Source organism: Nematostella vectensis, chromosome 13 (assembly GCF_932526225.1).
Source record: "Nematostella vectensis chromosome 13, jaNemVect1.1, whole genome shotgun sequence".
Lineage (NCBI taxonomy): Eukaryota > Metazoa > Cnidaria > Anthozoa > Actiniaria > Edwardsiidae > Nematostella > Nematostella vectensis.
This window is the reverse complement of record NC_064046.1, coordinates 5166533-5178882: the sequence shown is the minus strand read 5'-3', so window position 1 is coordinate 5178882 and position 12350 is coordinate 5166533. Positions and strand designations below refer to the sequence as shown.

The 12350-nt window shown below is 41.3% G+C and overlaps 1 protein-coding gene across 2 annotated transcripts in view; it reads left to right on the top strand.

Annotated features, from left to right (window-relative positions):
• Window positions 1-11711, top strand: part of LOC5518029 (CCR4-NOT transcription complex subunit 1) — a 35564-nt gene extending 23853 nt beyond the window's left edge. For both annotated transcript variants that reach the window (XM_048721244.1, XM_048721243.1), the window contains exons 36-55: window positions 501-650; window positions 1030-1305; window positions 1799-1947; window positions 2198-2306; window positions 2969-3055; window positions 3171-3238; window positions 3424-3583; window positions 4230-4322; window positions 4745-4849; window positions 4924-5055; window positions 5771-5917; window positions 6782-6916; window positions 7347-7448; window positions 7557-7730; window positions 8059-8142; window positions 8355-8423; window positions 8536-8716; window positions 9766-9898; window positions 10533-10667; window positions 11279-11711. In XM_048721244.1, the coding sequence (XP_048577201.1) occupies window positions 501-650; window positions 1030-1305; window positions 1799-1947; window positions 2198-2306; window positions 2969-3055; window positions 3171-3238; window positions 3424-3583; window positions 4230-4322; window positions 4745-4849; window positions 4924-5055; window positions 5771-5917; window positions 6782-6916; window positions 7347-7448; window positions 7557-7730; window positions 8059-8142; window positions 8355-8423; window positions 8536-8716; window positions 9766-9898; window positions 10533-10667; window positions 11279-11363 (2574 nt within the window). In that variant the 3' untranslated portion in view covers window positions 11364-11711. The remainder of the gene's footprint in view (window positions 1-500; window positions 651-1029; window positions 1306-1798; window positions 1948-2197; window positions 2307-2968; window positions 3056-3170; window positions 3239-3423; window positions 3584-4229; window positions 4323-4744; window positions 4850-4923; window positions 5056-5770; window positions 5918-6781; window positions 6917-7346; window positions 7449-7556; window positions 7731-8058; window positions 8143-8354; window positions 8424-8535; window positions 8717-9765; window positions 9899-10532; window positions 10668-11278) is intronic.
• Window positions 11712-12350: the final 639 nt, after the last annotated feature.

Here is a 12350-nt window from a genome sequence, read left to right as displayed (position 1 = left end):
GAGGTCAATAGAATTATACAGAGTTTTGAGAGAGTTTACCATCACAGATTTCTCTGTAAATCCTGGTAGGCAGGTTTATTCCAAGCAAATGATTTTTCAAAATGTTTGTTCAAAATGCGTTTTTGTTGTTTGGGGGATCACAGCCAGCCCTTCATTTTTCAAGCGTAAGCATTTACCACTCCCTCTGTTAACTTTCAAACTTTACTGTGAAGTTTTATATTGAGAGAGGGTGTGGCTGCCCTGCATTCCTCATTTCTAGGCACGGGGCACAGTTACCTTACTACTTACCTTACCTTACTCACAGCTTGTGCCTGTGTATCATAAAAGACAGGCACACTTTGGACCTGAAAAGTTTAGATTTCCAGGTACTGCAGAGGGAATACCTGCATATAAATGATCTGTCTTATTATTTCCCTTGACTGGAAGTAGCATAGCTTTATAGAATATCATGAAAAGAGTGGTGTACAGTATATGAGCTCAGTCGTCATTGTGCTTTCCAGGTTGGAGGTGTGAACGCGAGTCAGACTGCAGTCTATGAGGAGTTTGCCCGTAGCATTCCTGGCTTTAAACTGCCACCTGCTGGTGAGACCATCAACACTCCTTCCATGCCAAAGCAGGTGTATGACCACGGACTCCTTACAAGTTCAGAGGTGAGAGACTGTCAGACTTGGCAATCCGGTGGGCCTTTGGGGCACAAAAATGAGGGAAGGCCCAAGGAATTATTTATAAATGCAATCCCATCCAACATTAACGTTCATGCAAACAGAATGATATTTTCGTGCCAAAGAGCAAAAAATAACAACATGAGTGCATGTGGTTGATGAGCAGGGTGAGTTGGGGTAAAGCCCAGTAAAAAAATAGCCAGATAAAAAATATGTTAAACTTAAGCAAGGAGGACGTAAGAGTCTGATCAAGAGACCGTTTCCTCCATAACAGGCCACACAATTTACAGTACTCTGCGTTTTTATTTGTCAGAAAGTGCACCATTTATTACTTCTATGATCGTCACGTTTTTTTTTTTCGCTTTAGTCATCCATTCCACCTGTGCATGAAGACTTCCGTCCAGTAGACAAGCCCTCAGTAGAAGGCAGTGCCTTCATGCATGCCTTCCCGCAGTCCTACAACATGCCAGATGAGGTTGTCCAGCTCTTAGGGAAGTGTGTAGAGGGGATAGAGCAGCACTTGCATGCTATTATGGCCCCACCTTCAAGTCCACCTGTTGTCGCTATCCATAACTTGAGGGAAGCAGTCATTCAGGCCAGAATCTCTCGTGATAACATGGCAGCAGTCAGACTCCTTCAGAAGGTATGGTGATTGTCAACTCTGTAGAGCAGTGTGTACATTATTCTGATAATAATAATTATCATACAGGCATGTTACTCATGATTGTCAACTGTGTAGTCCGTGTATTATACTGATGGTTTTTTTTATAAAGCCCTTAAAGCGTCATTGTCACCAGTTTACTTCCAAAGGGCTGACAGAAACCCCAACCAAGAGGCAAAAGAATCTATTAGAATCCGCGCTAGGTCATCCTCTAAATTATCAATCACAGCCTAAAAGAAATTTACAATAGACACACTGCTTTTCCAATGTTGAAATATCTTTTCCTGTTTCCGTTAAAAATCAGCGGAGATTGTTACGCAATTGACCGGAAGTAAACTGGTGACAATATCGCTTTAAAGACTCTAGATGAATGTATTATTGAAGGAACTTAAGTCTAAAGCCTACCCCACTTATATATGCAGCATACTTGAATAATCGAAAATCATATTATAGGGTCTTTTTTGCTGATTTTTAGGCAACTGAAGGGCTTCTGGATGGAATTACACCTATGCCAAGTGATCAGGAGCTCGCGTTACGCTTCCGTGACTGTCACTTAATTGTGTTACGGGGCTTGCAGGACCATCGGGCATATGGGCCCGTATGGGCCTCCAAGCATGTCACCAAGTAAGACCCTTCATCCTATTGTTTTTGTTGTTTGTTTGTTTGTTTGTTTGTTTATTTTGTGTACGATTGACTTGGATATTATTATTTATTTCTGTCTATTTTCCTGTACATGTTGGAAGAAAGATTGAAATCGATTGGTGTTACTGTTCTAATAATCATGTGTTTTCTATCTTATTTGTACCCCCCTCACCCTGGAACGTTTGGATTCTCCAGTGGTAGCCAAGTCCCTCATCTTTCGTGTGTTGAATAGGTTTGTGTGTGACTGCCCTCCGGATCTCAAATTCAATGTGGAAGCGATTGACCTTCTGGTTCGTAGCCACCTGCTGAGTGCTCCTGAGTTTGACCTGCATCTTGTTCAGGTTAGTGTATAGGCTAACAAGGGATTGAGGGAAATTCTAGGAGAATATGTGATACAGAAGTGGCTCAGTCAGCCGCCCTTTTGTCATCCTAGTAAAGTACCAAATGTCAAAAAAGCATCCATTTCCCTTTGCTTCCTTGCTATTGGAATATTTTCGAATGTTAACATAACAACCGAGTCGTTACGCTGCTGTCCAATAGGCAACTGGTTGCCTAATTACTAAGGGCGGTTGCCTAGCGGACAGCTGGCTAACAGATTGGTTGCCAAATATCCAGATACCCTCTAGAGGAATACCGAGAACAGAATTTCGTAAAGACTCCCTGTTAGTAGCAATTTTGTCATCCTCGCAAAGTAATAATGGACTAGAAACATCCATTTTCAATGGCCGATCAGAGGAAGGTGTTCCGATATTTTCGATTAAATTTGGTTAATTTGGAGACTTTATTTTAAGGTGTTTTTTTTATATTTCATCACATAATCTATCTGCCGATATTGCTTAAAAACAGTTACAAAAGTGTTGCTGACAAGGGTCCTTTGAACATGTTTAGTCTTTGTCTGAAATTTAAATTGGTTTGTCATGCTTTGGAAAGACTGCTTTCCTGTTCAAGCAATGTGTGGTAGCAGTTTTGCCTAAGTTGATTCAGCATTATTGTTGTTCCGTAGTGCATTGAAAATGGACACAATCTCAGTGCTCTCCACTTTGCCATCCAGCTTGTCAAATTCATGGCTGACGAAAAGCATGGGAATGAGGTAATACCCGCTAAAAATAAATATAAAAAAGACCTATTTTTAACTCACGTCACCCATCGCTGTTTTTGTTTATTTGGGTACAGTGCATGACGTACGTGCTTTGGTTTGGTTGCAGGGCGATATGTTTAATGCAACATTTGAGGCTTTGACGAGAATTGCACGTAACCGCCAGAACCCAGAAGGGTATGTGATAAACTCTCCACCTTGAAGAAGTCGTTTAAAGACAAAATGTTTGAATTCTTTGATCGTTTACCTTGAAGAGGTTTAATCAAGCCTTAATGTTAGAACTGAGAATCAATTTTTATTCGATTTACAGACTTTGTCATTCATCTGTTAGCATCTCACTTGTCCTTGTGTTTCTTGTGTAGACTGTCTTCATTGTTGGAGACTGTGCATAATGGGCCGTCCAACGCGTTGAGCCACCATGATGTTCCTGAAAACAAGGCCCCAGGTGGACCCACCTCCCTCACACCTAACGTCCTCACCACATTTCCAGGGTTTGAAGACCCACCAGGGCTACACGATAAGGTAATGTACCAAACTACCCTCACATATATCATCCTCACCACAATTCCAGGGTTTAAAGACCCACCAGGGCTACCCGATAAGGTAATGTACCAAACTACCCTCACACCTAACATCCTCACCACATTCCCAGGGTTTGAAGACCCACCAGGGCTACACGATAAGGTAATGTACCAAAGCACCCTCATACATAACGTTCTCACCACATTCCCAAGGTTTGAAGACCCACCAGGGCTACACGAGAAGGTAATGTACCTTCCCTCACACCTAAAGTCCTTAACTCATACCCAGGGTTTGAAGACCCGCCAGGGCTACACGAAAAGGTAAGGTACCAAACTACCCTCACACATATCATCCTCACCACACCAGGGTTTGAATTAGACATGTGAGGATTAAATGAAAAGTCAAAGTACCATCCTTTTCCAATCAAATGTCAAATCTTTAGGACTACATTCAGTGGATACGCGACCCCTCTTGTAGTGTCCTCAACACATCGACACTAAATCATAAGATACAGAGCTTTTCATAGTAATGGTTTCCACGAATGGCAGAGGTAATCCTGCATAGGTATCATAGCATAGTTAAGAGGGAACATATCATTTGCTTATCCGATACGCTAATGTGCTTGCAACTTCATGTTGTTCAACAGGTTGAATACCTTCTCAGGGAGTGGGTTCGCTTGTGTCATCAGCCCGGAGCTGGCAAAGACAGTGAAAAGGCATTCTCTACTTTTGTTGCTCTGGTAAGAAGCCTAATATACTATTTATTCATGTCGTTATCCATAAAACATGTTCTAAGTAATACAGAGTGTACCGGCGTTCAGCATACAGCATCAAACATTGTTTTGGAGCTTTTGATTGTGTACAAGTTGATATTTAGCGCTGTTTGGAGCTTTTGACAGGGTACAAGTTAATGGTCAAAATGGTCGGAGGTTTTGAGAAGTTGATTTGACTCCAAATTGGAGGTACTTTATTATATGTTTTTTTTTTTATAATTCCGAACTATTATACTATGTCTTTTGTTCTTTTAAAACTGCCATTTTTTCTCTTATTGTTTGCCTGTCCCTCAGAATCTTTTTATCATGTCCAGGGACCCCTACATTCCGTGGAACTGCTGTAGTCCTTTCTATTGAGAGTCTAATGGTGTCTTTCTCTGTTCTTCTAGATGCACCAACAAGGCATCCTCCGATCGGACGATCTGATAACCCGCTTTTTCCGCATCTGCACGGAGCTGTGCGTGGAAGTGACTTACAGAGCCCTCGGAGATCATGTAAGTGTCCTAAGTGCCCTTTTCTTTTTTAAATACGTGTCTAGGCCTTTAATAACATTTTTTTTGTTGCTCAGCCCAACAGCCCGACACAAGCTCGTGGCAAATGCTTTAACACACTGGACGCGTACTGCAGGCTGATAGCACTGCTGGTTCGACACTCGGGAGATGCCTCCAACAACGTGACAAAGATTAACCTGCTGAACCGGGTAAGAGACCTGTCCATCTAGTAACATAGATGGAAAGAAAACAAGTTTTTTTTTTCTTTTATAAAACTAGTGTTCTAGCCCTTTCACCTACAGTACTGTAAAATTATAACGGCTGTAATGTTAAAAATGGTCGTCAAACCAGTGAAAGCTGTCTGGTTAGGCAAACCATTATGCTTTTCCTGAGTTTTAAATAAAAAGAAACATAATCAAACCTTATCTCACAATTATTAATGTTCTAGGTCCTAAATATAGTATTAACGTAGGATGAATGTATATTCACCGCGATCAATGTTCTAGGTTCTATGCACGATACATAAGATGAATGTGTATAACTTATCGCGATAGATGTTCTTGCTTCTAAGTTCAGTATCAATATAGGATGAATGTATATAACGTTGTTGATGTTCTAGGTTATAAGAACGGTAGCAACATAGGATGAATGAATATAACTTATCACGATTAATGTTCTAGGTTCTAAGTACAGTAGCAACATAGGATGAATGAATATAACTTATCACGATAAATGTTATAGTTTCTAAGTACAGTAGCAACATAGGATAAATGAATATAACTTATCACGATAAATGTTATAGTTTCTAAGTACAGTAGCAACATAGGATGAATGTATGTAACTTATCACGATAAATGTTATAGTTTCTAAGTACAGTAGCAACATAGGATGAATGAATATAACTTATCACGATAAATGTTCTAGGTTCTAAGTACAGTAGCAACAGTTTTATTCCAAGACCACGAGCTTCGCCATGCTGACTTCCAACAGCTGCCGTATCATCGCATCTTCATCATGCTGCTGCTGGAGCTCAACCAGCCAGAACCCGTGCTTGAGGCTATTAACTTCCAGGTGAGTGATCCCGTGCTTGAGGCTATTAACTTCCAGGTGAGTGATCCCAGGCTACAAGGTACTTGTAGACCCCACAACCTCAAGCAATCAAATCATTTGTTTTGTTGTTTTTTTGGGTGGCAAACTCCGCGAAAATAAACACAGAAATGTCTGCAGCCGTTGTGCCGGAGAGAGACAAGATAAAATATTTTTTCTGTTCATAAACGCTGAATAAGTATGTTTTTTGGTTATTTTGCCTTCAAAAGCTGAAGCTCGCGCCAGTTTGGAACCAAGAAAGTCACATTATTTCTTAGTGCAATTCGCATATTTCTTGTGCCTGTTGAGAGATCTATCAACCTTGAAATTCCTGGAATGCGCTCATACACCTATTTCAAATGAGTTTGCACTTGGACAATCCATTTGTCGTAGTCCGCAGTGATTCATGTGCATGAAATAAATTGAAATAAGCGTGAATAAAAACAATCACAGGTTTCGAAAGCTTTAGCATTCTTGTTTATGTACCTCTAAACCTACACATGGCTCTCAGAGACCAGGATTCAGACATTTATATCTGACCCATGAACCACTTCAGGTTACTTTACATTGATTTGAAATAGGTGTAGGAATGTAACTTTATTTTGCCTGGACCTTTTCTCTTGGTGATCATGTGATGATCATGTAATGCGTTTTCTACTACTGGCGTATAAAAACCAAAGTGTTACAGATGCCGACCATATCTTTTATAAAAATTTCCAAATATACCCATTCAAACGCTGAGCTATCTCTACTACTGACTTATCAAAACCCAGTATCTCAGATGCCGATTTTTCCGTTATATTATTTCCAATTATACCCTTTCTAAAGCTGAGCTATCTCGCTGTGCAGGTGTTGCAAACGTTCAGCACCGTGCTCCACGCACTCAAGCCGTCGCGCGCCCCTGGGTTCGCGTATGCCTGGCTAGAGCTCATCTCTCACAGGCTGTTTATGTCCAAGCTGCTGCTCAACACGCCTCAGCAGAAGGTAAAAAGGGTCTTGTAGCTTTTGGGTCGCTGGCCCGCCATGGGTAGGTCCTTGAATTCTGATGGTCTCCTGTCTCTGTGTTAAGGGTAAATTTTGAAAAGGTAGATAGGGTCTTGTAGCTTTTGGGTCCCTTTCCCGCCATGGGTAGTTTCTTGAATTCTGATGGTCATCTGGCTCTGTCTTAGGGCTAAATGTTGTTTCAGCATCTCCTGAAGCCATGGAACTTCTTGCAAATGACATTTTCATCTCAGAAGTGAATTAAATCTGCTTAAATCGCGGTGAATTTCAATCCATCCTTCAAATAAAACAGCTCAATTACAAATAAAATGTATTTAATAATACAGGAAAAGTTTTTTTTTTATGATGATTGATTTGAATATCCAAAACCTCTGTTTCGTAACTTCTGATGTTCTTTGATAATTGTTTCTAGGGCTGGATGCTATTCCAGCAACTCCTGATTGATCTCTTCAAGTTTTTGGCGCCTTTCCTGAGAAATGCTGAGCTTGCAAAGCAGACCCATCTCCTTTACAAGGTATTTGACTTGATTCTACATTGTTTTTTACCGTTTCCCGCACCCTATCATGGTTCGCACTGTTGCCATAATGGTTTTGCCTATTCCTAATTATCATGTGTTTTCCAGGGTACATTGCGGGTGTTGTTGGTTCTGCTGCACGACTTCCCAGAGTTCTTGTGCGACTATCACTTTAGCTTCTGTGACGTTATCCCCCCAAACTGCATCCAAATGCGGAACTTGATTCTGAGTGCATTCCCTCGCAACATGCGTCTACCAGACCCCTTCACCCCCAACCTTAAGGTGAGTCTCGACAAATTACATCATGTAAATGCAACATTTCACGACTTGTTACACATTACGCAACACATCACGACATCTCAGCACTACATGATACATTTCCTCGTGCGTCTCCAAGAACCCTTCATTCCCAATCTAAAGGTGAGTAACGTCACAAACATTACTTTGTCACACGAACATTTACACAGTCACTTAACTAGTTTTACTATACATAACGCCATCACTTAAGAGCATTATAACAATCCATAAAAAGTTTCCGTCTCTTCGTAGCAACTCAAATAAGGGTAGACCTTCAAAAGCCCAATTCATAAAACCTCTTATGTGATGGCAGGTTGATCTCCTTACGGATATAACCCACTCGCCACGGATCCTGAACAACTTTGTGGCGTCCATACAGCCGGCAAGCTTCAAGAAGGTAAGTGACAATGCAAACATTGTACGGACGACCGGAAAGTAGGCACGGGTGCATTTGAAGTAAACATAAACTTGTAAATGTTTCCCCTGAAGGCAAAATGAATTATCATGGGTTTAGCAACATTTGCCATAAGTTGTGTTAACTAGAATCCCCTTGTGATACACCCTTGAAGTTCTTATCGGTGAATTATCGCGTTCCTCTTTTTTTATCAGGATCTGGATTCGTACCTGAAGACCCGTGCACCGGTCACATTCCTGACAGAACTGAGAAGTCATCTCCAGGTATGTCACAAAAGGAATGGCCTTTGAGTAATAAGTCCCAACCACTAACCATACTTGTGCATGATCAGCAAGCTTTTTTTATCAATTGTTCTACGTTCTCCTTGCCTTACAGGTGTCGACCGAGCCTGGCACGAGGTACAATGTACCTCTGATGAACTCCCTAGTCCTGTACGTGGGTACCCAGGCCATCACGTACATCCACAGCAAGAGCGCCACGCCCTCCATGTCTACTATCACCCACTCGTCGCACATGGACATCTTCCAGAACCTTGCGGTGGATTTAGACACTGAGGGTAAGTGACCCATCATTCATGTACATCACATGCTGTCATCTTCCATCAATCATGTACATCACATGCTGTCAACTTTCATCAATCATGTAAATCACATGCTGTCAACTTCATCAATCATGTACATCACATGCTTTCAACTTCCATCAATCATGTACATCACATGCTTTCAACTTCTATCAATCATGTACATCACATGCTTTCAACTTCCAACATGTACATCGCATGCTGTCAACTTTCATCAATCATGTACATCACATGATGTCAACTTCCATCAATCATGTACATCGCATGCTTTCAACTTCTATCATGTACGTCGCATGCTTTCAACTTCCATCAATCATGTACATCACATGCTTTCAACTTCGATCATGTACATCGCATGCTTTCAACTTCCATCAATCATGTACATCACATGCTTTCAACTTCTATCAATCATGTACATCACATGCTTTCAACTTCGATCATGTACATCACATGCTTTCAACTTTCATCAATCATGTACATCGCATGCTTTCAACTTTCATCAATCATGTACATCACATGCTTTCAACTTCTATCAATCATGTACATCACATGCTGTCAACTTCCATCAATCATGTACATCACATGCTTTCAACTTCCATCAATCATGTACATCACATGCTTTCAACTTCCATCTATCATGTACATCACATGCTGCCAACTTCCTTCAATCATGTACATCACATGCTGTCAACTTCCATCAATCATGTAAGTCACATGCTTTCAACTTCTATCATGTACATCGCATGCTTTCAACTTCTATCATGTACATCCCAGCTTTCAACTTCCATCAATCATGTACATCACATGCTTTCAACTTCCATCAATCATGTACATCACATGCTTTCAACTTCTTGAGACACCGAGTCTATTATCCTGCTAAGAGCATATTTTTAAGGTTAATACTGCTACTACAACAGCTTATTGTGAGCTCACATTGCTGTAACACATGTATGAGTGCATTTAGGACATGCAGGTATTCCTATTTTAACATACTAGCATGCTTTACATGATGACGTTGTCAACAGGCCGATACTTGTTCTTAAATGCGATTGCCAACCAGCTGCGCTACCCGAACAGCCACACCCACTACTTCAGCTGCGTACTGCTGTATCTGTTTGCGGAAGCCAACACTGAGGCTATACAGGAACAGATTACAAGGTCAGTAGATAACACCCTTAACTATATACCAACAGATAAAGCACTCATGTGTACTAAGCTGCCTATTGATACCAAGTTGTGGCATGGATGGTGATTAGAGTAACTATTGCTTTTAAAGGAAAAATATTGAATGTAAACTAGGTTTCAACTTAACAGGACCACCGTGGCCATATTTTTGGAATGTTTTTCAATCAGCCTGTGAGAATTAGCATAGTTTTTTCTCTGTAAGTGGTGGTGAGCTTTAACGCCCTGTACAAACAACGCTAACATAATTGGCTCCCTGCCCGGCTGGAGACAATACTTGTAATCAGGGGCAAAATCGGGTTTGAGGAAAAAGTGATGTCTCTTGGTTTTGTATGAAATATCAAATTCAGTATCAACCCTCTAATAAAGCTCCCGTTGGCGAAATCCTTTGGGGGACGGGATCGGTAAAGGGCATTAAGAAAACTAGGGGGTGCTGGTCATTTCCTTTTTTTATAGTTGGTACATTCCCTAGGAGCGATACAGAGCGGTACGGTACGGTAATGGTCCGTAGCAAACTACTTCGCAGAACCTCTCATTACAGGGCCAGCATTACTGGCCGTTTTACATGGGCCTATCCGTTATAAGTTTACTGATCAACTGTCTATTTCAGAGTGCTGCTGGAGCGACTGATCGTTAACAGGCCGCACCCTTGGGGTCTACTGATAACCTTCATTGAGCTGATCAAGAACCACCAGTACAAGTTCTGGACACATGAGTTCGTGCACTGCGCACCCGAGATTGAGAAGTGAGTAAGAACACAAGTAGCGGACTGAAACTTCCTTCTAGGGCTACCTAGGAAAGTGTTGTGTACAAAATAAATACCATACAGAATTCTCCTTTGAAATAGCTGTATGCCCCAAAATATAACGAAGTGCACAGAGAATGGAGATGTTGCATTTCCCACATGATGCGTATTGATTAGACTGCCTTCATAGATAGGAATTGTTGTCTTTAATGGTCAGAAAGCTGGATGTAACGATTGTCACTGGGTCAAAACCCCCTTTCAGCCAAAAGCTAGAACTTCCCCTGGATACATTTTCAAACGGTGCCATTCATATAGATTTGCCAATCACAACATCAACTGTCAGACTATAACTTCTCCATGTGCCTGCCATATTTATTGACAAATAACCAAAGAAACTTTGTGAAAGGACCACTCACCTTGATCCTACGGCCATTGCGATTCAGTTATTGTTTTGTTTTTCATTCTCCAAGGTAGGCTTACTCAGACGAAAAGATAATTATTTTTATCTTGAAGCACTCCTTCCCCACCTGGTGCTTCATTCTCAATAACCCCTGCCCCATGATGGCAAAGTATGCTACTCTCTGACACAAGTATCTCATTCCTATTTGCAGGCTGTTTGAATCTGTAGCACGAAGCTGTATGCAGCAGAAGCAGGTAGCAACAAGGGAGAGTACGAGTGAAGCCGTCAGAGAGTAGAGCTGTAAAACACGAACTCTGTGCTCATGTTGAGCTAAATAGTTCCCTTGAATTACTTGCATTCTCGAGAGCACAGCAGTGGACAGTGTGACAAAAAGTCGAGCTGTATAATACGTGCACTTTGTGCTTGCGAAGAGGCCAATGGTTTCCATTAATTACTTGCCACCATGAGAACACAGCAAAGGCCGTGTTTACTAGCCTCTAGCACATGCTAGGCCACAGCGTCACATTCCTGTGTATAAATGGGGTTATCACATGTATAGGATTTCGTTGCATATGTTCTTTTGCTTCTAGTAATAATTTTGTATCAGTTTGGAGTAGATAAAATAAAATAAATTGTTTGCTGGACTTTTGTCAAATTCCGTACTGATGCATCACACCAAGCACATTGGGGGCCTTACGCTACGGGATCAAGAACGGCACGCGCACTCACGAAATGCTCAAAAACGGCATGGTCGTCTGAGACGGCAAATTTACAACGGCATTTCTCTATTTTCATGTTTTACGTGCCCCACCACTGATGTCAATTTTCTTCTTCCATTTTATAGTATTTTTTACTTGCATCCGCCACGGTTAATTCGTCAGATATTTAATTTGCCATATTTGGAAATCACTGCTAAGACTGTTGTAGGGTATTAAAAACTGGTGTCGTAGCCAAGACTTGTAGTTGAGTTGTGAGTTCCACTCTACGACTAAAGTTGTAGAGGTGACTCAGGCAAGTCGCATACAACTAAAACATGCTTCTAAATCAGCTTTTGGAATATCTGTGGTTTGCTGTGATGAAAGAGTGACTGAGAGCCAACCTGAGGGAATATGCTTTCCTGGGACATAGCTCTACCAGCCATAGGAAACCCATCAGAAACTCTGATAAGGACACCTTGTACTAGGCTGAATAAAGTGTGTATGGTCAGGGAACAGGCAGCTTTAGCACTACCAAAACTTGTCTAATAAAGAGTGAATTTTTTGCTGCCGAAGAAAGATTTTTGT